At 37.3% G+C, this 26,379-nt stretch overlaps 2 protein-coding genes across 2 annotated transcripts; one reads left to right on the top strand and one right to left on the bottom strand.

Moving 5' to 3' along the window:
* Positions 1–5,809: 5,809 nt before the first annotated feature.
* Positions 5,810–8,870, bottom strand: LOC122311510 (glyceraldehyde-3-phosphate dehydrogenase A, chloroplastic-like). The gene is made up of 5 exons (XM_043126086.1): positions 8,680–8,870; positions 8,459–8,575; positions 7,603–7,907; positions 7,223–7,467; positions 5,810–6,449 (listed from the first exon to the last, which is right to left on the bottom strand). Exons 1-5 carry the CDS (start codon positions 8,719–8,721, stop codon positions 5,947–5,949), a joined length of 1,212 nt encoding a protein of 403 aa, XP_042982020.1. The 5' UTR covers positions 8,722–8,870; the 3' UTR covers positions 5,810–5,946.
* An 8,980-nt stretch (positions 8,871–17,850) lies between these two features.
* Positions 17,851–19,849, top strand: LOC122309777 (UPF0481 protein At3g47200-like). The gene is made up of 2 exons (XM_043123429.1): positions 17,851–18,499; positions 18,760–19,849. The coding sequence occupies exons 1-2, from the start codon at positions 17,939–17,941 to the stop codon at positions 19,537–19,539; spliced, it is 1,341 nt and encodes a 446-aa protein (XP_042979363.1). The 5' UTR covers positions 17,851–17,938; the 3' UTR covers positions 19,540–19,849.
* Positions 19,850–26,379: the final 6,530 nt, after the last annotated feature.

The raw sequence follows: 26,379 nt of genomic DNA, 5'->3' as shown, positions 1-26,379 counted from the left end.
AAAGATTCAGGTAAAAGTGACATTTTAATTTGTTATAAATGCAATAAACCTGGTCATATCAAACCAGATTGTCCTCTACTAAAGAAAGATCAAAACAAGGGCAAGAAAGCAATGAAAATTACATGGGATGATGATTCAAGTAGCTCAGATAGTGAAGCAAGCAATGGAGAATCAGCAAATCTTTGTCTTATGGCTAAAGATGACATTGAGGTAACAAATCTTGATAATATTGAAGATCCTTCATATGAAGAATTGCAAAATGTTTTATAAGAGGTATATGAGGAATTTGAAAAATTGGATATCACGTAACATTTGGAGACAACTCGAAAGGGAAGATCGTGGGAATAGGTAAAATTGGTAATGAATCTTCTCTCATAATTGAAGATGTTCTACTTGTTGAAGGTCTAAAACATAATCTTTTGAGCATAAGTCAATTATGTGATAAATGATTTACAGTTACTTTCAAAATGGATAAATGCATTATTTTGAATGATCATGATTGTAATATTTGTTTTATTACTTTTAGAAATAACAATGTTTATACAATCGATTTTGAAGAAATTACCTCACAAGATGCGATTTGTTTTTCAGCTCCAAATGAAACTAGTTGGCTATGGCATAGAAGATTGGGTCATGCTAACATAGAACTTATTTCCAAACTTTCAAAAAATGATTTTGTGAGAGGTTTACCAAAAACAAATTTTCTTAAAAACAAAATTTGTGATGCATGCCAATTTGGTAAAGAAACAAAAATTTATTTTAAAATCAAGAAACATATTTTCACTACTAGACCATTGCAACTGATATACATGGATCTTTTTGGACCAAATAGAGTTGCAAGTCTTGAAGAAAAATATTATGCATTTGTTATTGTTGATGATTTCTCTAGATATACTTGGGTCATCTTTCTTGCTCATAAAGATGAGGCACATAATGTCTTTACCAAGTTATGCAAGAGAATTCAAAATGAAAAGGGCTATACTATTTCAAGTATCCGAAATGATAGGGGAAAAGAGTTTGTTAATAAAAATATTGAAACATTTTGTGATGAAAATGGTTTTGTGCGTAATTTTTCTGCTTCTCGAACTCCTCAACAAAATGGGGTAGTAGAGAGGAAAAATGGATCTCTTCAAGAGATGGCAAGAACAATGCTCAATGAGAACAACTTGCCTAGTTATTTTTGGGTTGAAACGATAAGTACTGCATGTTATGTTATAAATAGATTTATGTTAAGGTCTAAATTAGATAAAACCTCCTATGAGCTTTGGAATGAGAAAAAGCCCAACATTGGTTACTTTCATGTATTTGGATGCAAATGTTTTATTTTGAATGACAGGGATAATTTAGGCAAGTTTGATGCAAAATCTGATGAAAGTATTTTTCTCGGGTATTCTACTAGTAGTAAAGCTTATAGAGTATTTAATAAAAAAACTTTAACTTTACAAGAATCTATACATGTAGTATTTGATGAATCTAATTCTCTACTTTCCAAGAAATCTATTTATGAAGAAACAGGAGGTATAAATAACATGGAAAGTCTCAATTTCAACAAAGAGAACACAATAGAAGAAGTTCAACATGGAACCATCAGGACAGATAATCAAAATTTAATACAAGATGCAACCAAACAGTAGAAATTTGTGAAAGATCATCCAGTGAAACAAATTTTGGGAGAACCTTCACGAGGTGTAAGTACTCGATCATCTCTTAGAAATATTTGCAATCATACTGCTTTTCTATCTCAGATTGAACCTAAAAATATTGATGACGCACTTCTTGATGAATTTTGGATTCTAGCTATGCAAGAAGAGTTGAATCAATTTGAAAGAAATGATGTTTGGACACTTGTTCCTAGACCCAAAAAGCATACTATTATTATAACAAAATGGATTTTTAAAAACAAAAAAGATGAATCCGGAGTCATTATTAGAAATAAGACTCGACTTGTAGCCCAATGTTTTAATCAAGAAGAATGAATCAATTATGATGAGACATATGCACTAGTCGCAAGATTAAAAGCTATTCGAATTCTACTTGCATATACTTGTTATAAAGATTTCAAACTTTTTTAAATGAATGTTGAGCAACCTTCAGGTTTTGAAAATCATATTTTCCCAAATCATGTTTTCAAACTCACAAAAGCACTATATGGATTTAAACAAGCTCCTAGAGCTTGGTACGAGAGATTCAATGGTTTCTTGATTGAAAAAGATTTTTTAAGAGGAAAAATCGACACAACTCTTCTCATTAAATATGAAAATGATGATATTCTTTTGATTCAGATTTATGTTGATGATATAATATTCAGTGCTACTAATAAAAATATGTGTCAAGTTTTTGCTAAGACTATGCAGGAAGAATTTGAGATGAGCATGATGGGAGAACTTACATTCTTTCTCAGATTGCAAATTAAGTAAGAAAAAAGTGGGACATTCATCAATCAATCAAAATATATTAAGGAATTACTGAAAAAGTTTAGGATGGAAAGTGCTAAGGAAATTGGAACACCAATGAGCCCATCAATTAAACTTGATAAAGATAAATCCAGTAAGCCAGTTGACTCGAAAATATATCGAGGTATGATTGGTAGCTTATTATATTTAACAGCCAGTAGACCAGATATTATGTTTAGTGTGTGCTTATGTGCACGCTTTCAATTATCTCCAAAAGAATCACATTTAATTGCAGTTAAGCGCATTCTTATATATCTTAGTGGTATAATTAACTTAGGGTTATAGTACCCTAAGCACACATCTTTCGATCTAATCAGCTACACAGATGCAGATTATGCTGGTTGTAAAATAGATCGAAAAATCACTAGTGGAGCATGCCATTTCTTAGGTCATGCACTAGTTTCCTGGTTTAGTAAAAAACAAAATTCTGCTGCACTATCTACTGCTGAGGCAGAATATGTTGCTGCGAGTAGTTGTTGTGCTCAAGTTCTCTACATCAAGCAACAACTTGAAGATTTTAAACTCATGTATAATCACATTCCAATCAAATGTGATAATACAAATGTTATAAATCTTTCAAAGAACCCAATACAACATTCTAGAACTAAGCATATTGAAATAAGATATCATTTTCTTCGAGATCATGTGCAGAAAGGCGATATAGTACTAGAGTTCACAAACACACACGATCAGTTAGCAGATATTTTCACAAAACCTTTACTAGAAGATAGATTATGTATGATCAGAAGAGAAATATGTATGATGCATGTTATGAATATCTCTTAAAAGATAGACCAGAGTCAATAAAAATAGAGATAGATTTTTAAAATACTTTTACATAAACATGAGATTCTTAGCCTCATGTTTGAGACGCTCACTCTCTTCATACAATATCATGTCATTCTTATCTATGAGAACCGGCAAGCGGAATGAAGAATCTAATAAAGATTTCAACTGTTTATTCTTCTGCCGAATGATTCATTCCCTTGTGTGAGACTCTTGAACAATTCGTTGAAGTACAACAATTTGTTCTTTGAGCTTTTCAACTTCATGATTTTTGACTTGTAGCCATTGGGAAAAAGTAACAATAGAGGAAGAGTAGTGAGTCCCAAGACTCACCAAGTCATAGATAGTATCAGAATCTGACTTATTAGCCAAATTACTATTTTCTTGCTGCAACATGGCACCAATGGCAGCTGTAGAAAGGACAGGAGGTTGAGGCACAGAATGCCTCATGGATAGATTTAGAAAAATGTTAGAAGAATGAGCCATTGAGAAAAGAATAGAAGGCTTAAAACGAGAATGTTGAAGGAATGCAGATGAGTTATAGAGATGAAAAGAAAACTTGATGCGGATTGGATGAACTTTATGACTGATTTTATAGAGATAGCATAAAGAACCAGACGAACTATCATCCAAGTCAAAAAGCAATGTGATTTTTTTTCCCGATCGGTGAAAATGACATTTTTTAGAAACTCGGAGCCTTCAATCTCATTTGTCAACAACATCAGGCGATTTTTTCAAATCTCCAGCCACACTTGTCGGGTCACGGACGGATCCAATTTTATTTTTTTTCAACTATCTACAGTTTCTACTAACGCACCGTTTTTTTCAGTTCATTTACTTATTGCGGATCCTTTTTATTGATGCCAAAAAGGGGAAAAGTGTTAGACTAGAATATTAACATTGTTTGAATTGCTAAACTTGTTATATATGCTTGGAATTATATTCATACTTTTGCTTGAAAAATTAACGCATATTCTCAGGGGGAGCTTAAGTATTAATACAGGCTTAAGGTTCTATCAAGTATTTGTCATCATCAAAAAGGAGGAGATTGTTGAACCCAAGGTTTCAAAATTTGTGTAATTATATATCTATACGTGGATTTTGATGATAACAAATGAATTCAAAGAATAAAGAAGTTTCAAACTCAAGTTGTCTATACAATGAAGTCAAGCACATCAAGGAAACAAGAATGAGCAAGAAGGGAACAAGTTTACATTAAAATTATAGAGTAATGTTATAAATCTCTTAAAAATTCGAAATTAGGATTAAGACTCAAAATTAATATTTTATCATAAAGCATTAAAATACATTTTCCACATATGCATGAATATTTTTTAAAATTAAATTTGAAAATTTTGAAAGATGATTGATTGTCATCTTTTACATGTGCATGTCTTAATTAAAGGGTTGAATTTTAAAAATATTAAAGATGATTGATTGTCATCTTTCACATGTGCATGTTTTATTTGAATATTTTCAAAAGTGATTGATGTTTTTTTTGACTTATGCAAAAGGTAGATGATTTTGTTTGAAATATTTGAAAAGTAAAGTGTGCTCCTTTTGTCATATGCAAAAAGTAAAAGATTAGGTTTGAATTTTTTGAAAAGTAAAGTGTGCTCCTTTTGTCATATGCAAAAAGTAAAAGATTAGGTTTGATTTGTTTGAAAAGAAAAGTGTGCTCCTTTTGTCATATGCTAAAAGTAAAAGATTAGGTTTGAAGTTTTTGAAAAATGAATGATGTTGTATTTGACAATTGAAAAAAAAGAACCTTTTATTTGAATTTTTTGAAAAAGTGAATGATGTTGTCTTTGACATATGAATCTTTTTTAATTTGAATATGAAGTCTCATATGCCTATAAATAGATCATTTGAGAGCTTCACATTTACAACATCCAGAGCATATAACATTCATTCAAAGCTTTCATTCTCTCTTCTCTAAGCATTGAGCCTTAATCCTTGTTCATTTTGAGATATATAGTTTGCGCTGTATTGTTCTTATTTCACTCATTGAGGAGTGTTTTCTGATAACCTACCCACTATCAGCTCTTGTATCAGAAAAATGGAGTGTATAACCCTTGTGCGTGTAGAAAGTGTTCTACACGGGGAATAGTTGAATCACCACGTGTAAGGTGATTGCAAGTGTAGAGGGTGTTCTACACGGATCCTTTGTAGCGGTGTTGTTTAAAGGTGTAATAGGTTTCTATCTCCACCTGAAGGAGGTTGAATAGTAAATTTGGGATCCTCAAGGGGTAGCTTAAGGCGAGGACGTAGGCAGTGGGGGCCGAACCTCGTTAACATACTAAGTTTGCTTCTCTCTTACCCTTACTCTTTATATTTATTGTTTTTTCATATTTTATTTATATTTTATATTGTATATTTGATTTATAATTGTTATTTTTTTTAATACAACTCAATTCACCCCCCTCTTGTGTTAGTCATCTAGATAACAGCTAGCATTATAGATGAGGCAAACAAGTTATTGAACAAAGCTTTTCTCCAAGCATTTGTGTTCATATCAATAAGTTTAAAAGCAAGATTATTATGCTAAATTTGAATAATGGGATTGCTTGTTTTGAATAAAAATAATACTCATCGAATAAAAAACAAAAAAGACAAAAGGTTCGATCACAACTGATTACATATCTTCAAAATCAGAAATTTACAAGAAAACTGGGAGAGAAGTTCATAAACAGCAGGAAATTGGAGGTCATTTCCAGTTGTTGGCAACAATATCAGCGAGATCAACTACCCTCTGTGAATAACCCCATTCATTGTCATACCAAGCAATCACCTTAACCATGTCATCTCCCATAACCATAGTTAGTGAAGAGTCAACAGTTGATGACACGTCACTGCACCTAAAGTCCACTGAGACAAGAGGCTCATCACACACAGATAGGATACCCTTGAGTTCGTTTTCAGCAGTATCCCTGAAAGCTGCATTTACCTCCTCTGCAAATGTCTTCTTTGACACTTGAACAACAAGGTCCACAACTGAGACATTAGGTGTGGGCACACGGAGAGCAATGCCATTCAGCTTCCCTTTCAGGCTAGGAAGAACAAGGGCCACAGCTTTTGCAGCACCTGTAGAAGTTGGGACTATGTTGAGAGCCGCAGCTCGTGCTCGGCGAAGGTCGCGGTGGCTTGCATCAAGAAGCCTCTGGTCTCCAGTGTAGGAGTGGGTGGTCGTCATGGTACCCTTAATGATGCCTAACATATGATAATTACATGTATCAGCATAATGGACATGCCTCACAACCACGCTAGAGGAAGTAGTGATGAATATTCATGATTTAAGGTTTGATGAGATAACCAAAGGGAAAAGCACAATGTTTGCTAGAAGAAGGGAAAAAAAAAAAAAAAAAAAAAGAATCAACTAAAACATTCATCTTTAATAAATGCGCAACTATTGCAACTGGTGCCCAAGCGCAAGCAAAGAAAGCAGAGAAGTAGAGAAAAATATCACACGCAACAGAACAACATGCTCTCAGTAGCATTTGCCATGACTGGTTAAAAAAAAAAAACAGGCAATATTTCTATTCCTCACAGTAAAGAAAGCCATCAAAATATGGTGTTGGGAGTTAGGTAGGAGGCTCGATTCCAAGGCCACAAAGATGCCAATAACAAGGCTATTAAGGCATCGAAAAGGTGATTGTTGAAAGATTGAGAAAAGTATAAGGCCAATTGGCGAGGATGCATTTTAGGCCGATTATTAGGGAAGGTTTGTTTCTTGGTCAATACAAGTGAAAGAAAATGCTGCGATCATGAATGCGAATTGGACAAACTATCGCGTTCATGAGGCAGGGAAAAGGTCTTTACAGAGCTGAAGGTTTAAGCAGTGAAAACTGTGGAAGCAACCGCATGCTCTTGAGCGGTAATTCTGGCAACCAAAATTTTGTGGAATCTTTCTCAGCCATATAGATAATCATAAAAATGAGGAAGGCGAGATGCAGAGAAAGGAGAAGTACGGAGAAGAAAGTTACCGAATTTCTGGTCGAGGACCTTGACAAAGGGGGCAAGGCAATTAGTGGTACAAGAGGCATTGCTGATGATGGGCTCGTCTGGGTTGTAAGCGTCGGCATTAACGCCGACCACGTATGTTGGTATATCACCTTTCCCAGGAGCAGTGATGAGCACCTTCTTCGCCCCTGCCTCTATGTGCTTTCCCGCACCATCCCTGTCCACAAACACTCCTGTCCCTTCTATCACCAGGTCTATCTCCAAGTCCCTGCAAAAACCACCCTCTTTGGTTACTACTCCATTTACGTACCACTCCTCCCTACCTAGAATAGAATAGAGGAAAATTTTTTGTTTTTGAGCCATTCAGAGGCCATGGAAAAAAAAAAAAAAAAAATGAACCTACTTCCAGGGAAGGTTGACGGGGTTGCGGCTGGAGACAACTTTGATGACCTTCCCATCAACTGAGATGGCAGTATCGCCTACGGGCTTCACGTCAGCGTCGAAGATACCGAGGGTGGAGTCGTACTTGAGAAGATGGGAAGCTTGCTTGACACCGCCAGTGTCGTTGATGGCAATGACGTCCAGCGGGGAGTCCTTCCTGCCATGCCAACACCTCAAGAAGTTCCTTCCGATTCTCCCAAACCCATTGATCGCTACCTTCAGTTTGGCCTCCACCACACCCTTCCTGTAACCACCGCTCCTGCCGACCTACAACATTGCCCAATAAAACGTTGAGGAAATCCGATTCTGACTACTAGCTAGGTTAATTAAATTAATTAAGGCATTTATATTCCAAAATGTACTATGGCAACCAAATTTCTTTTACGAAGATTTCTTATGTCGCCTAACCCATTTATCTGAAACGACATTTTCAGTTGCCTACCATTTGAAGTTGATCCAGAACCAAAGCCAACGATAATGATCAATCAAATTATTCATATTCAAACCACATCAATCACACTCTGCAGAAAGCAGATTGATCACCCAAATCAATCCTTGTCGTGGTTGTCCAAATTATCATACTAGTGGAGACGGTCGTAAAAGTTAGTATTTGTTATGATTTAATCGAATAACAATCCATGCACGCATTATGAAGTGTCAGCTAAATCAAACATGTTTCCTATCGAGTCTTGAGTTTTGAGATTGCGTTATGATTAATTGATTCAGACAGCAAGTAAGTAAGAAGCTCAAACTATGTCGAGTATGTAGTAGTCCTACATAAGGGATCCCTCGGGGGGGGAAGTTCAATTCAAACTCACAGCAGAGGTCTGGAAGGCAATAACAGAGAGCAAGTCTTCGGACGTTTTCCTAGCAAAGGGAAGAGAAGCTACTGAACTGCGAAGGCCAGCGAATTCGGAGAATCCCTGACCCGTGACCTGAACACAGAAACTAATCTATCACGTCAGTGGGCGTCACAATAACAAAATAAGATAAAGGAAGCTAAATGTAGAGTAGACGAATGGGTATTTGAAGAAGAGACCTTGAGAGATGGCTTAGGCACAGAGAGAGTAGCAGAAGCCATGGTTGTTTACTTTACAACCTCAGCAACAGTTGCAGCAGCAGCTCTAGTGGCCAATGTGAGTTCAAAAGAGGGAGGTGGAGGGTAGATAATATGGAGAGGATGAGATTCTTGATAGCCTCTCGTTCAACTTATGGCTGTGGTTCCATAGCATGTTATTTCTTCCACATCGTCCATGAACCTGCGTTCTTATCTCTCTTTTACCAATGCCATTGATTTTCTGGGTTCCGGGCCGAAATTGGAGCCCAATTTAGGTAACGGAGTAATTGGGCTTTGTGCTATGAGCTGAACCCGATCATAAACAGTTGTAATTTGTAATTGGGAGAAAAAGACAAACCCTATTCATGAGCGATGCTGCTTGTTTGAGAGTCAGAGAAAAGGAGATAGCTGATAAAGCCGGCAGCTCACAGACTTTGACGGGGAACGAGAAATCTGTCTTTTCATCCCTACACGAGGAAGGGTTCAATTCTTCTCTGCATATCAGTATATAGTATTATTTGATATAGGTTTTGTTGGTAATTGGCAAATCACAGGATCAAGTTGTGTCCACTACTTCATATAGGTGGAGGAGTTAATTTGTTAACTCCTTACCACTATCACAACTTTAGAGAGGTTATTTAACTTCTTTATTTTCAGGTAAGTTAATTAATTTTTAAGTGTGAAAACTCTTTTAAATAGGGAATACATACATTTATTTGTGTGTAGAAAAGTTTAAGAAAAACTCATCTCTCTATATTTTCTTAGAAAAATCATCTAGATCTCTTGATTTTGAAGCGCAGAATTATCTAGAAGACTCAAGTAATCTCCTAAGTGACGTAAAAGTTTAAACAATAAAATGACGTGAGCTGGACGCGGGCTGTAAGACGAGTAAATATCCGACCTTGTAAAAATTCTACTCCTTAAGATAATTCGATTTAATCTTATTTAACAGGTTTAGACCGTTATTGTAACAAAATTTAATCCACAAGAGATTTGATCGAATACTACAAATATATTGAGGGCCTTGCTCCATTTCTGGGCTTGGTGTTCCAGTCCAACTCCAAAGGCCCGAAATTGTGGGTGGCCACGTGGTCGGGTCCTTCCGGAGCCCTAGGCCACAAAAAGAGCGAACCGGGACTAACGAGGAGACAGTCGTCTCAGCGTATGCCTGTATGGGCCAGCACCAGCAATTCAAAAATGAAATTGAAAAAAAGAAAAGAAATATTGCAATGTCTTTTTTTTTTTTTTTTTTCATATATATATATATATAATGTTTGGTGAGATGGTCATCCTACAATCATCTGCTCTAAGTAAAGATATAATATGTGTGTTGATAGTATTAAATACTGAGCTCAACATTATTTATTTATATATTTAATTATAAAAGATATTTGGGACAGGTGAAATTGCAGAAAAACTTTTAAGTACAAATGGGCCGAGCTATGGAGTGAGAATCAATTAATTGCATATTAAAATAAAAAGATTAATTAATTGAAAGAAAAGTAGGATGCGTGTGAGGTAGGGCTATACACTGATGGGTTCGGCGTCGGTTTCGGCGCCAAATCGAGACACCATCGACCTCTTTCATGTTCCTATTAAACTGGCCGAAACCGAGAGTTTGGGGAGAGAAAACCGATCATATTGATCTCGATTAGCATTGGCGTGGTGGTCAGTCTACCGTCGACATTTTCTATGAAGGAGGAAGAGCTGAGGAAGAAGGATGAAGACTCATGCCATCGTCTGCCATGGATGAAGAACGAGGTTGTAGAGGGAAGAACGGGCGTGAGGAAGAAGAAGAGGGGTGGAGGGTTATTAACTCATTTTGAAACGGTGACAACGCCGTTCTATTATATTTTTTTAAAAACATTAATGTCTTAAACGATGCCGTTTTACTTATTTGAAATGGCGCCGTTTTATATACATATATTTGAAAAAAAAATATAAATAAATCGGATCAGTCGGTTCAGTGGTTTTCCATAGGTCCAAACCGACGCCGAATCGCCGATGTCGGTTTTGCTTCAATTCTTCTCACCCGCCGACCGGTACTTCTTTGCCAGTTCCGTACTCCGACCTTCGGTCTGATCGGTTCACGACCGGTTTGGTCGGTTCTTGTACACCCTTAGTGTGAGGTATATGTTTATGGTTATCGATTAGTTTCGTGGAGTGAACAAGCATTGCATAATCTTTTTGAAAGTGGAAAATGTGTTTATATAAATGACTAGTTTGGGGAGTGAGACGTGATGAAAATTTTGTAAATAATAGTAAGATAGTTTATAAATAGTAGTGAGATAATTTAAGTCGAGTATTTTTTAGAATTTTTTAAAAGAGAGAGAAAACGTTGAATAAAAAATATTATACAATTAAAATATTGTTAGAATACAGTTTTATAATATTATTTTTATTTGAAAATTTGAAAATGTTGAATTGTTTTTTATTTTTATTTGAAAGTTTGAAAAAATTTTGATAATTAATTTGAAAATTTTGTAATGATTAGTTTAAAAATTTTGTATTTGAATTATATTTGAAAATAAGATAAAATGAGATGAGATAAAAATTTTAAGACGAGAGATATTTCCAAACAAGCCAGTCGTTCCCCTTGCTACTGCACGCAAAGCACCTTGAAAAGTAAGGGATAAAATGGAGAAGTTGATCTAGGAGATTGGGTGAACTTTTTTTTTTTTTTTTTGAAATAAACCTCATGTATTCATTTGAAAGAATCATCCATTACAAAGTTTGTCTTTCAACAGATCACTCTTTACAATGTCTGGATCTTCCTCAATCCATATTCTCTCGTATTCTAATTGTAAAGCTGCCCTAGCTAGTATATGAGCCACTGTATTCTTTTCTCTCTTTACAAATCTCACCTTCCACTCATTTCTATTTCTAAGGTATACCTTTATCTCTTGTATGATGTTCCCGTAACTAGACATGTCTTCCTCTTCTCTATTAACTGCATCTATAATCAGTTTAGCATCTCCCTCCAGTATTACTTTTGTAAAATTCAGGTCTGTACAAACTCTACTGCCCTCCTTAATGCTAGACTTTCGGCTGTTGCTGGTTGATGAAAAAACTCCCTCTGTGCACATGCTGCTGCTAGAACTTCCCCATTTTCATCTCTAATAATTATCCCAAAACCAACTTTCTTATTTTTCAAATCGACTGCTGCATCCCAGTTAGTTTTGACATAATTCTCCCTTGGCACCTCCCAGTTCTAACCCTTCCTTGCACCCGAGACTGTACTATTACTTCTCTTTAGCAACTGGTTTGCAGCTTGATACTCCTGCAGTGTTTCCATTGAAGATCTAATCACCCCCGTGGGGTTTCTAAACTTATTTTCAAAAACTGACTCGTTTCTCCTCAGCCATAGGGCCCTCATAATTGCTGCTGTCAACTCCAACTCAGTTCCTGTAAGTTTTTCTTTCATCCTACCCCACAAACTTAGGAGGTCATCTTCTGCTACTTGCCACTTCTGCAGAGGACTTGTCATTTTTGACCATACATCATTGGCTGCCGGACACTTCCAAAGGAGATGCATGACTGTCTCATTTTCTGATTGACATATGGGGCATATTGGATCATCCAGAATTTTCCTCTTGAAAAGGTTCCATCTTGTGGCTAACAACTCGTTGCCTGCTTTCGACATAAAAGTTTTAACTTTCCCTGGTACATTAAGGTCCCATATACTCTTCCATCTGCCATCATGCTTGCTTCTCTCTAATGTTTCACCTATGGCTGCCTTCTTCCTATTTACCTCCACCAGATAAGCACTTTTAACTGAGAATGACCCATTCTCTGATGGGCCCCAAATCAGCTTATCCTCTACATTCACCCCACTCAACGGGATGTTGCAAATCTGCTCCACCTCTTCTTGTGAGAAGATACTTTTGATTAGATCTACATTCCATCCGTGGGTTTGGAGGTTGATGAGTTCTTTAACCTTTGCATTTGCTTCCAATATTCTTATTGGGGATTGCACTTGGTATGAGACAGGTTTGGACAACCATTTGTGCCCCCATATGTTGATACTGTGCCCATTTCCCACTCTCCACTTCAACCCTGCTGTCAACAGTCCCATTGCACCCCTCACACTCCTCCAAATTAATGATGGTTTGGTTCCCAACTTAGACTCCAGAAAACTACTTGTTTTAAAGTATTCTTCCTTGAATATCACTGTCACCAAACTCTTAGGATTCGTTATAAATCTCCAGCCTTGTTTGGCTAACAAGGCCATGTTAAAGCACTCCAAGTCTCTGAATCCTAAACCTCCATTCCCTTTCTGTTTTCCCATTTTTTCCCAACTTCTCCGCTGCATACAGCTTCTTTTTTGATTATTTCCCCACCAAAACTTTGCAAACATGCTGTTCAGCTCCTGACAAAGGTTCTTAGGAAGCTTGAAAACACTCATTGTATATGTTGGGATTGCTTGTAACACTGTTTTTATCATTATTTCCTTCCCGGCACCAGACAAATAGCCATTTTTCCAATTGTTGATTCTTTGCCACATTCTCTCCTTGATGCACTTAAAGGTGTTGTATTTTGATCTACCTACCATGGTAGGTAGACCAAGATACCTTTCAAAGTTGCCCCTCACAGTTGCTCCCCCTGCTGCTAGTACATCCCTTTTGTCTTCTGTTTTGGTGTTGGAACTGAAGAATATTGCTATCTTATCTCTATTCAGAAACTGACCAGAAGCCTTTTCATATCTGCTTAGAATTCTTTGAATTTTCAACCATTTGTCCAGTTTGGCCCTTCCAAACAACATGCAATCGTCCGCAAACAGTAGATGATTTATCCTTGTACCTCCTCTTGCCACAGCCACCCCCCTTGTTTCTCCCTTGTGATCTGAGTTATTAAGCATGGAGCTTAATCCCTCTGCACACAAAATGAACAGATAAGGCGACAGAGGGTCGCCTTGTCTTAGACCCCTTGCTGGAACAAATCTTTCTCCTGGCTTGGCATTTAATAGGACAAAATATGACACCGTAGTTACACACAACATAATTTTTTCAATCCATTTACTACAGAAGCCCATTTTCCCCATGATTTTTTCTAGGAAAATCCATTCTATTCTGTCATAGGCTTTAGACATATCTATCTTTATAGCCATACTTCCCTGTGCTCCTTTTTTCCTAACTTTCATGGAGTGCATTACTTCATATGCTACCATAATGTTGTCAGATATCAATCTCCCAGACATGAAAGCACTTTGGTTGGGTGATATAATATCATTTAAAACATTCTTTAACCTATTGGCCAGCATCTTTGAAATGATTTTATAAAGGACATTACACAAGCTGATTGGTCTGTATTCATTTGTGTACTTAGGATTCTTTAATTTGGGAATAAGAGCTATGTGAGTAAAATTAACAGCCGGGTTAAAGTCATTACCATTCAGGTAGGACAGCACTGCTGAGCTCACCTCATCTCCTACGGTCCTCCAATGGTTTTGATAAAAGCATGCTCGAATCCATCCGAGCCTGGAGATTTATAGGGAGCCATCTGATTTATTGCCAATTCAACTTCTGTTCTGGTATAAGGCCTAGTCAACTTCTCATTCATCCCACTTGTCACTCTTGGTTCGAGGTCCCTCAAGCAGTCCTCAATATCTGCTGTGTGTGGCTGGCTGGATGTAAAGATATTTTCAAAATGGGCCCTAAAGGCACCTTCTACTTCATCAGGTTTTGTGAAGGAATTATTTTGATCATCTATCACTTGTGTGATCTGGTTCTTTTTTCTTCTCTGACTTGCACACGCGTGAAAGAACTTTGTGTTCCTATCCCCATACTGATACCAGTTCCTCTTCGCCCTTTGTCTCCATTTCAAATCTTCCTTATCAAGTAAAACTCCTATCTCCTTTTGAAGCTTTTTGATCTGACCTGCATTGTACCCATTCTCTTCAGCTTGTAGTCTTTTTAACATTTCAGTTTTTTCTCCCAATTCTTTACCTCTTTCTACTTCTAAGTGTCTACTCCACCTGCTTAGAGCTCCTCTACTACCTTCCATTAACCTTTGCACTCCTTCCATACTCATTCTGTTTTGTCTTAAGTTTTGCCATGCTCTCTTTAAGACAACTTCACACTCTTTTTCAAGCGCCCAACTAGCTTCATATCTAAACTGTCTACTCCCTTTCCACCCCCTTTTATCAACCTGTTTTGTACTCAGCATTATGGGTTTGTGGTCAGAGCTCCTTGCAACTAAAACTTCCACTTCATTACCTTGGAACATTTCTGACCATTTAATATTAGCTACAGCCCTATCCAACCTTTCTTTAATGAAAGTATTATCTTCATGTTTGTTACTCCAAGTATACTTATCCCCCCTCCAACCCAAATCAAATAGACCTCCACTTTCCAAGGCCCCCCTGAAGCTGTCCATCAACCTTTCTTGTCTTAAACAGCCTCCTATTTTTTCACTTTGGGAAAGGATCTCATTGAAATCCCCTATTACACACCATCCTAGATTTTCTTCTAGTTTCAGACTTGTAAGCAACCTCCATGCCTCTTCCCTTTTGTTTGCCTCAGGTTCACCATAAAATCCAGTAAGTAACCATTTCCTTTTCCCCTCCTCTACTGTAATCTATGCACTGATATGTCTTAATGAGTAATTCAGCACTTCTACATTAGTATCACAGTCCCACATTAATGCTAAACCCCCCTTTCTTCCAACTGGTTCAACTGTAAAACAGCCATCAAACTTAAGTCTTCGCTTCACTCTACCACATCTATCTGAATTTATCTTAGTCTCCATCAAGAAGACTATGTTGGGTCTCTTCTCCTTCGCCATATGACAAAGGTCTTGAACTGTTCGAGGGTTCCCAAGCCCTCGACAGTTCCAGCTTAGAGTTTTCATGGGGATTGCACAGCCCCGCCACTTCTTCATTAACTGTTTTTGATCCTTCCCCTAAGTTTTTTTTCAGTTTTTTCAACCCCACCTTTTCATCCCCCCTTCCCTCCTCCTCCCTCTTATTTCTCTTCCCGGCCTTTATAAAACTGGAAATAAGAATATCTTCCCCTTTGTTTCTTGCCCTCCTCTTCCATGATCCCCTCCTCTGAGCCCCAATTAAGATTTCCCCATCCATTGTATCCTCTACCTCCTCTACTTGCCCCACACTTTCCCGATCACCCTCTCTCTCACTTGTTTCTATCCTCCCCTTAAAACCATCCCGTCCCGATCCTTCAAAACCCTCCTCTGCCTCTACCATAACTCCTCCCATATTGCACAACTGTTTATCTCCCATAACTCCTCCCATATTGCACAACTGTTTATCTCCCATTACTCCCTCTTCTATTCTTTCTCCTCTTTTTTCCACCTCCCCCTCCTCCTTACCCACTCCCGATTCAGATTGTACCTCACCTCCCTGCTCCCCGCTTACTCCCCCGCCCTCTAAACCTTCTGAATTAGGCTCTCCCCATCCTCCTTTTTTAGTATCTTCAGAATAACCCGCTCCCCCATTCTCAAATCTTTTGATTCTTTGTCCCGCCCTCAACCAAGCCCCATATTGATTGGGACCCTCTGTTTCACCCTTACACCCCCGGTTCCCATGATCAATACATCCACATTCAAAATACATTCTCGGTAGCTTCTCGTATCTTAAGGAGACCCAAAGCCTTTCCCCTTTAATACAAATTGTTCTCCCTCTTGCCAAAGGCTTTGTCAAATCCACTACAATGCTAACCCTTAAACATCTACCCCAACCACAGCCGTCGCCCATCACATCTACTTCTTCCACCCTACCTATAGACTCCCCTATCAGTTTTCCCCTCCCCTCATTCATGCAAGCTAACGGAAGGTTGTACATCTGAACCCACATTTTTTCTTTGCTAAAATCCATTTTATGCGGTGGCTTTAAACCATCATAGAGTTTCATTACCAACAGATGGTTGTCAAACAACCACGGCCTACCCTCCCAAACCCGTATTTTATCCGCTAGGTTTGCAAAGGTAATTACAAAGGTATTGGGGCATACCTCCAGAAATTTGGCTCGCCTGCTGATCCTCCAGATTTTCGCTAGAGTTGATTCAATCACCTCTTGGCTTATGCTCCTCTCGATACAGACCCTTCCGACCAGGCTTCTCTCTTCTTTTTCGAACAGGTCCTCGGGCAGCTCATCCTCAATCTCAATCCCTTGCCCTTCTTCCTCTGTAAGCCGCATTCTCCTCCAATTTTCTTCCAGTTCATTCATCGTTCTTCTCCGGACAATCTCTTGGCACTACTTCCACCGATACCCTCTTTTCTCCCGCCCGAACACTAACTCCCTCTGCCACACAACTCTGTCTCCACCGCTGCTCTCTCCTTCCGTCGTAACCTGCAGCCTAGCCACTATCTCTCTCTGTCCACACTGCTCTGCCTCCACCGCGTCACACTCCTTTCGTCACTAGCTGTCCCCTCTCTCATCCACTACCCACACCGCGGCTGACCACTATTCGGTTAGAATATTAGTGGTCCCCTCGAAAAGAACTTCACCCCCCTTTTACCCTCTAGAGAGAAAAGGGAGAGAAGAGTGCCACGTTGAGGGATAGAGATTGGGTGAACTTCATAACATGACGAGGCACCCTTTAAGAGATTATGTGTGTGTGTGTATGGAGAAACGAAAAAGGCATTCTTCTAGGGTTTAAAAGTGCAGAAATGGAAGATGTTAACCTACCTCTCGTATTTATTATTAATTGGAGCCCACATTGTTAATGTTCTTGAGCTATCGTGTAAATGAGGCAAATGTCCTTTCTTTTGGTTCCCTCTCCTCTTCTTGTTGAAGATCTTGAAACTTTTGTCTATTGCTCGTGTTTCATGTATTAATGCAACTGTTACTTACCAAATTAGCAAATTATTCAGGTGTGAGTATATATAATATATGCAGATTGTTATTCTAGAAACAAGGGTAGAACATCACAAACAGCTTCGCATGTGATTAAGGGCAAAAGCTTTCACTCATTACAAGAAAGGAATTTTGCAAATGCAGCATATTGTATCCACAAAGTACAGCATGAGAAAGGTCTCTCCACTTGGCCCCAAGCGTTTTCCGCTTTAGGAATACCATAATGGGTGCTTATTATGACGTGAGAATCAATCAATTGCCTTATGAGTAAAGCGTCCAAGAAAACTTGGATACTTGAGATAGATATCTGCATGTTTCTGATGCTCAAGGATGTATAAATGAAACCAAAAGGTGATACAAAAACAGGAGAGGGGAAGCTGCTTGTCTTTATCATCATTCCCGTTATTACTGCAGACATTCTGGACAGTAATGGAAGATTCGAAATGGGTCATAGACGTCAATGATGGAGTTAAAAAAATGGAGGATACTTCAAAGGAGCAGTGGGAAAAGCATTCAATCTATGAAGTGCCTGCATGCGTTAAAGATCAAAACAAAAATGCCTACAGGCCGCAGACAGTCTCCTTCGGTCCTTACCATCATGGGGAGGCACATTTAAAGCGGATGGAGGAGCATAAGCACAGGGCATTGCTCCATTTCTTGAGGAGATGTCAAAAACCTGTTGAATCGTGCCTCAAAGCTTTAGCTAAGGTCGTGCAGGATTTGAAAGACTCGTACGAGCCGCTCGATCCCAAATGGGCAGACGACACAGCCGGATTCTTAAAAATGATGACTCTCGACGGATGCTTTATGTTGGAAATCCTTCGTGCCAGTGTAGATGAAGTGAATGACTATGATTCCAAGGATCCGATATTCAGCAAACACGGGAAACTGTATATCATGCCTCATATCAGGCGCGACATGCTGATGCTTGAAAATCAGATCCCAATGCAGGTTCTTGAACTACTTCTTGAACTACTGCCTGGAGACAAGGTGAAATCTCTCTTCTCTGTCTACGTGACAAAATCTTGCTACTTTTTCCCAACTTTCGTCAATTTTTTAGATTTAAAGTTAAATCTAAAACTGGTAACTATGAATTTGCTTAATGCTATTTTTATGTTTTTTTTTTTTTAATTAAAACACTCTTTTACTCGACACTTGTGTGACTTCAAATGAAATCGTCGAACGGTCATTAGTAAGTGCTAATGTGACGACGTTCCTGAATTAACAAAGAAACCATGACTCTTGAGCAGAAAAAAGAACGTGCCAATGAACTCATACGCAAGTCTTGGTTCCCCGACACCAATCACTCAGAGATGGGTAACTGCCTGCACGTATTGGATGTTTGTAGGAAGATCCTGCTTCAGCCAAAGGGAAACCAAAAAAAACAAGGGGGGAGACCACTCGGAAAGGACAAGCCAAGTGGTGACGAGTTCATAAGATCTGCAACAGAGCTTAATGAAGCCGGAATCCAGTTCAAGGTAAAAAAAAAAGGGAGCCTCAAAGACATCACTTTCGACGGCGGGGTGCTTGAACTTCCACTCATCGTCGTGGACGATGCCACGGAGTCGATGTTCTTGAACTTAATAGCCTTTGAGCGTTTTCATGTCGAGGCCGGCAACGAGATTACCTCCTATGTCTTTATCATGGATAACATCATCGACAATGCGATGGACGTTGCCCTCCTGCATTCGAGCGGCATCATACAGAATGCTATTGGAAGTGACAAAGCTGTCGCCAAGCTATTCAACTCTCTCTCTAAGGATATAACGCTCGAGCCAGAAAGTAGCCTCGATGTAGTGCAAAAAAACGTCAGTGAGTACTGCAAGCAGCCCTGGAATAACTGGCGGGCCAATCTCATTCATACCTATTTCAGAAATCCATGGGCTATTATCTCCCTTATTGCTGCCATCTTCCTGTTTGCGCTCACAATAGTACAGACCGTATACACAATACTAGGTGTCGTTGATTCTCCACAGCCTTCTCATTACTATAAACCTCCTCTTCCTGACCTCAAAACGCCTCGCCATTGACATCAGTTGCATACGCAGAGGAGTGGATCCCATTCCTAGCCCCTGTTTCTGTGGTTTTATATTGAGTCTGCTTTGGGTTTTGGAAAATGTTCTTTCCATAATAACTTTGAGTGATATCGTTTTATTGAATGGTTTCAGCTGTGGGTTTGACAATGGGCTTATTTGCTTTTTGTTTATTTTTTCTTTTTATTAGTGATAATGGGGCTGTTTGATAATCTTCTCTTCCTCGATGTCATCTGAATAAAATGCCATACATATGTTCCCAATAATGTAATCCCAGCTTTCTTATGATAGACATGTTTCTTTACCATTCTTATGTTCTTACCATCATAAAATGTTGAGTCCTAATGATGGGAAAAATACATCTTTTACCAAGAAAAGTTCCAATGAGCTTACACTGTTTAAAGCTCTACATAATAATAATAATAATAATAATAATAAAAGAGGCTTTACCTACATATTTATACAGAAGCTACATTAGAGTTTGTTGTTCACATTAGAGAAGAGAAAGTTTGCCTCCATTTCTATAAAGACATGATTGCAAAATTCTCTAGTGGCACTGACAGCAACCACCCAAAATCAATGAGATGAGTGATGCAACCCCAAGACCTTGAAACTGAAAGTGCAACTGCGGGGAAATTAGTGGAACCCGTTAACTAGGGTTGTGTAAATATCCTTATAATCCGATTGACCCGATCAGATCCACCCGATAAAGTCGGATTAAAATTATAAGCGGGTTATGTAAATGACTTTGCGGGCGAAACTGTATCAGAAGAACCAATCCGTATGATAGACTCCCATCCCGACTCTCTTTGTCTTCAACCCTAGCATCTCTCTCTCTCTCTCTCTCTCTCTCTCTCTCTCTCTCTCTCTGACATAGACAGTGGCGTGGATCTGTCTCACTCTCTCTCTTCAGTTGCAGCTCCAAGATCAGCTTTGGTGTGGGTCTCCAAGACAGAGGTATGTTCATTTTCTCCAAGATCAGCTAAATATGTGAATAAAATGAATTTATGTGAAATCTTTTAAATCCATTCATAAAACCCTTCAAATTAGCACATAGTTTTTTCACAAGGTCATACCCGTACCAATACAGTGTATTTTTCTGTTGTGTGTATTTTTCTATTCGGATGGTGTGGGCTGTGAGTTGTGGTGGTGATAAGAAATATTGAGCCACTGGGGTTTGAACTTGGGATTTCTGAACGTTTTACTGTGTTGATGATTCGACTACGGGTCGAATTGTGGTGGGTTTTATATGGAACCTATCTTTTTATTTGATTATATGATCGGATTGAACCCATGGAAATGGAGTCATTGGAGTGGGCTTTGAAGATTGCTTTTTGTGCTAAATTTGGGAATTTGTAGTTTTCTTGACATGATTGATTTCTCTTTAAGAATCTGATTTATGTAGAATTAAAAACTTAAAACTAAAGCATTCGCTGTTAAATTGGAAATTTGTAAGATGATGGCAAGCCCCCAAACATGCTCCATGCCTTCATTCAAATGTCAGTTGATGCTTCATGGAGATGACTATAAATATCAATAGCTGTAGAACCTTTTGGCTAACCATGGGTCTAGATACAAAAGGGTAAAAAAGGCAAATTCAATCTGAGTTGGAATTGAAAGTTAGCTAAGAATTTGAATATTTGACAAAAATTATGGGGTCTGAGTGGTTGGTCCTTTGTTTTGTCCAATTCTTATCACTCTGGGTAATTTTCAGCCTACTCTGCCAAGAATGACAACTTGGGTCTATTGATATGAAACATAACAAAGTGAAATATTTTTTCTTTTGTTCAAGAACCATTTTTGTTTTAAGCAAAGCAAATAAAAATTGATAGAAGAAAGTCTAAGCTCTAATATCCAAATTTAGAATTGACTCAGAAATTTTGAACCAGACTACTATGCATATGCATGTGGCATGTAGCAAATTAATGATCACCCTTCTGAAAACTAAAAACCCGATAATTTTTAAATTATTGTATAGAATGTGTCTTCCTTTAGATTCTATAATCACCTGAGAATGTGTCAGTCAACACTTTAAATTGCGGAATCTCTTCTTTGAGTGCATCATTTAGTGCTATTATAAAAAATAAAAATAAAAACAATCATTACTATGAGAATAACCACAAGTAGATTAGAAGTACATACATGCGAGTGTGTTTGTATCTTTTTCCCTTTTTGTCTTTTTGGTTTTGGGGGGATTTAGCGAGGTAGGGGGAAAAAAATGTTACAAAAAGTTACAACTAGTAAAGCAATCGAAGTTGACAGATCACATCCTGAGTAGAAAAAGGCATGAATACCATCATTATTAGGTATATTGGGATGATTAGGGAATTCATTTCAGAACAGTAGTAATTGAATTGTCATAACAACCAAAACATACCTACCTATCACTTGCTATATATGGCTCGAGAGTCGGGGATACTTGAAAGGTGATCTAACAAGGTTGAATAGAGTAGCAAATCAATTATTTACAACCCACTTTACATTCTTGTTTGTTTTATGTCTTTTCATCTGTTTCTCTTTAGCATTTAGAAAAATATTGAATTTCCATTGTTCAAAACAGTATGTTATTCTTATTTTCTCATACTTTTATTATATGTCAGTTCATACCATGGATTCCTTCAAAAGTGACACTCCTACAAATTTAAGAGACAATGAGATTACTACTCCTTTAGGCCCAGATTGGTTACACAAAATCAAAAATATCGTCTCAACTCATTATTACAACTTTTTCAAATCCTCATACAAAATATAATAAACAATTTAATTTTTTCAAATCCAAATACAAAATTAATATTAAAAAATTATATTATAATAATATTTTATTCATTACTATTTAAAACATTTCATGTCATCTGTGTAACCAAACGGGGCCTTAGCTTCAAATATTAACTTGTCTAGTAGTAACACCATCCTTCCTCCCAAAAGGAAGGCAAGTAAGGACCCATCAGCAGTGTGAGAACACTTCACAAAAATAGATGGATGTTCATTAAGTGACCTAAAAGCGGGGTGTAATTACTGCCACAAGACTTACGCTTGTCACTCCAAAAAATATGGTACATCAAGTATGCTGCATCATATTGGCGTTTGTAAAAAAAATCCTGATAGAATTAGACCTAGGGATCAATAAACTACACATAAGTTTGATCCAAAAAATGTACGAATGACAATTGCAGAGATGATAATTTGTGATGAGACTCCGTTTAAGGTGATGGAAGGACAAGGATTTAGGAAGTATATAAATCACTGGAACCAAGATTCTAAGTACCATCTCAAACTACTGCAGCGAGAAATTGTATTAAACTATTTAAAAAAGAGAATGAGAAGTTGAGGAAAGTATTTAAGGCAGTTGGGCAAGTTAGTTTAACTACTGACACTTGGACGTCCAATCAGAACTTCAATTATATATCTCTTACTGCACACTTTATTGAATATGAATGGAAATTGCACAAAAAAATTATAAATTTTTGTTTGATTCCTAATCACAAAGGGAACACTATTGGAAGGCATGTAGAGTCATGTCTACATGATTGGAGTATTGAGAAGATTTTTACTGTTACAGTTGGCAATACTTCCTCAAATGATGTTGTCATCAATTACTTAAAAAGATTTGTTGAAGGTCATTTTTTGGAAGGGAAGTATATTCACGTAAGGTGTTGTACCCATATTATGAACCTTATTGTGAATGATAGACTAAAAGATTGTGATGATTCAATTATAATGGTGCGCAATGCGGTTAAGTGTGTTAGATCATCTCTTGCAATAATGGAAAATTTCAAAAAGTGTATAGAGAATGAGAAAATCAGTTATTCAAAATTGGTGTGCTTTGATATTCCCACCAGATGGAACTCCACTTATCTCATGCTAGAAGTTGCAGAAATATTTCAAAATTCATTTTTACGATTGGAGAACGATGATGGTTATTTTTCTCGCTATTGTCGTAGTGTGAGCTTGAGCCCCCCAAGCTCTAGTGATTGAGTGAGAGTTAAAATAATTGTTAAATTTTTTAAGATTTTTTATGATACTACCGTAAGACTTTTTGGCTCTTTGTATATCACATCTAATGCATATTTCCAAGAGCTTTGTGGCATCCAATAGCATTTATAAAAAATGAATCAAAGCAATAATACATTGTTGAAAGTTATGGCTACGAGAATGAAGAGTAAGTATAATAAATATTGGGGATCGATTGAAAAGACTAACTTGATGATATTCATTATTGTTGTTCTTGATCCATTCAAAAAAATTTGCTGGTAATTTAGTTGAAGAAATGATTGTAAAGGAAAAAGAATTGATGAATAACATGTACGGGGAGTATAATATTATATATAGGAGTTCAGGTGGAGTTTCAGACTCTGAGCCTCCTTCCTTAGTTGATTCTAGTATGATTAATTCTGATTCTCAGCAAAATTTTTAGATTGAGTATGAGCAAGAAATTATTGAAAGTAATTTGAGGAACAAATCAGAAATTGATCAATACTTGAAACATGGTTGTGAGGCACGAGTTCCAAATTTTGATATTTTGAATTGATGGAAGATCAATGAAATAAAATATCCTATTTTGGCGAAAGTTGCACGAGATGTGATGGTCATTCCTGTTTCTACTATTTCTTCTGAGTCAGCTTTCAGTGTAGGGGGTCGTGTTCTTAACCCATTTCTTTGTTCATTATCTTTAAGAACAATTGAGACACTTGTTTGTACTCAAAATTGGTTAAAAAGATCAAATCTTATTAATCTTCGTGCGTCGTTGGACAATGTTGAACGTTTTGAGGCAGAATCAGGTAATGAACATATTCCTTTCATCCATATTTATTGAACTTTTTCATAATGTTTATTTTTATATCATTTAATAATCTCTTTTTCTTTTTCTTTTTCTTTTTTCCAAAATTTGATCCCCAATCAAGCTTTATTTATGTTGACGAGGAGTGACTCAAGGCTTATGGTCTACACATTTTATATTTGTCGTTAAAGATTCTTGTTTGATGACTGTTTATTTCTAGTTAATGAATTTGTTCGAAATGGCTGGAATATTTTCCATTGATCATATATATATGGACGTTATATTCATGTTTTATTGTTTATTGTTTATGTTATGGATGGCCTATGGGATGCAATGTAGTGGATAGATGAATGGATTTGTGAGAAAAGCTGGACATTATATTCATGTTTATTTCTAGTTCATGAATTTGTTTAAAATGGTTGAAATATTTTCCATGAATCATATATATATGGATGTTATATTCATGTTTATTGTTTATTGTTTATATTATGGATGACCTATGAGATGTAATGTAGTGGATGGATGGCCTATGGGATGTACGTTTATTGATAAAGGCTGGAAACAAGACTTAAATATATATATATATATATATAATACCAGACCCGAATCACTCAGGTCGGTCATTCTATGCTGCTCGGGTCGGGCCAAAAACTGATTGGGCAGGCTCATGATCAGGCCTACCGTTAACACTTTCATCTTCCTATTCCAATTAACCTAAGCTGCCGGTGATGAAAAGGTTATCAGAACACAATTTAATGAGTCACAGATGCATGTAAGACTCAACAGCAGGGAGTAGAGAATATTACAATATTATTCTGAGGCCTCCTCCAATAAAATCCCTGGAGGAAAACTGGCAGGACATTGCAGGCAACAAGGGATATAAAGCTATCAGCGCATGCATGCCTATCCACGCCATCACAAAGGTGGGACGTCTACAGCCAAACACATCAACCTGTGGAAAACTTCATGATCATCATCTTCTATAGCAAATTAGACAGATTATTCTGCCATTTATAGTGTGAAAAAAACATTTATATTTTGGCCAGGTGGGTACGTGGTCGGGTCCTTCCGGAGCCGTAAGCCTCAAAAAGAGCGAATCGGGACCAGCACCAGTCGTCTCCGTGTATAGGCCAGCACCAGCAATTCAGCAATGAAATAAAGGGGAAAGGAGAAAAAAAAGGGAATATTGCGATTTTTTTTTCTTGATAATGGTTGGTGAGATGGTCATCCTACAATCATCTGCTCTTAAGTAAAGATATAATATGTGTCCATAGTATAATAGTATTAAAGATTCAGGTCAACATTATTTATTTCTTTTTCAAGTATAAAAGATATTTGGGACAGATGAAATTGCAGAGAAACTTTTTAGGACAAGTGGGCCGAGCTATGGAATGAGAATCAATTAATTGCATATCTAAAAAAAAAAATCAATTAATTGAAAGAAAAGTATGATGCATGCTTGAGATATATGTTTCTGATCCTCAATTAATTAATTAAAGATGCAAACTAAAATTTGGCTAACAATCCCATAAAATGGTCTACATTGGATGGAAGAGGCAAAAAGACAAATATTTTAGTTTTTAGCTACAGTAACTCAATATTTGTAGGGTTAAAATGGAGAAGTTGAGCCAGTAGAGGGGTGAACTTCATAACATGATGCAGAGGCACTTTTTAAGAGAAGAAAAAATTTATTCATCATTCATTTTTTAATCATGGAGTCTACAAGTGGAGAAATTGAATATGAACCCAACTCCTGTATTTATTATTAATTGGAGCCCACATTGGCACATTGGTAATGTTCTTGAGCTATCGTGTAAATCTGGCAAATGTCCTCTCTTTTTGGTTCCCTCTCCTCTTCTTGTTGAAGATCTTGCAACTTTTGTCTATTGCTCGTGTTTCATGTACTAATTCATGTTGAGTTACTTTTATAGAAACAAGGGTAGAACATCACAAACAGCTTCGCATGTGAGTAAGGACAAAAGCTGCCTTTCACTCGTTACAAGAAAGGAATGTTGCAAAATTATATCCACCGAGTGTTTTCAGCTTTAGGAATACCATAA

The sequence above is a fragment of the Carya illinoinensis genome, chromosome 5 (assembly GCF_018687715.1).
Source record: "Carya illinoinensis cultivar Pawnee chromosome 5, C.illinoinensisPawnee_v1, whole genome shotgun sequence".
Classification (NCBI taxonomy): domain Eukaryota; kingdom Viridiplantae; phylum Streptophyta; class Magnoliopsida; order Fagales; family Juglandaceae; genus Carya; species Carya illinoinensis.
The sequence above is the reverse complement of the archived record's forward strand: the minus strand, read 5'-3'. Positions and strand labels throughout refer to the sequence as shown.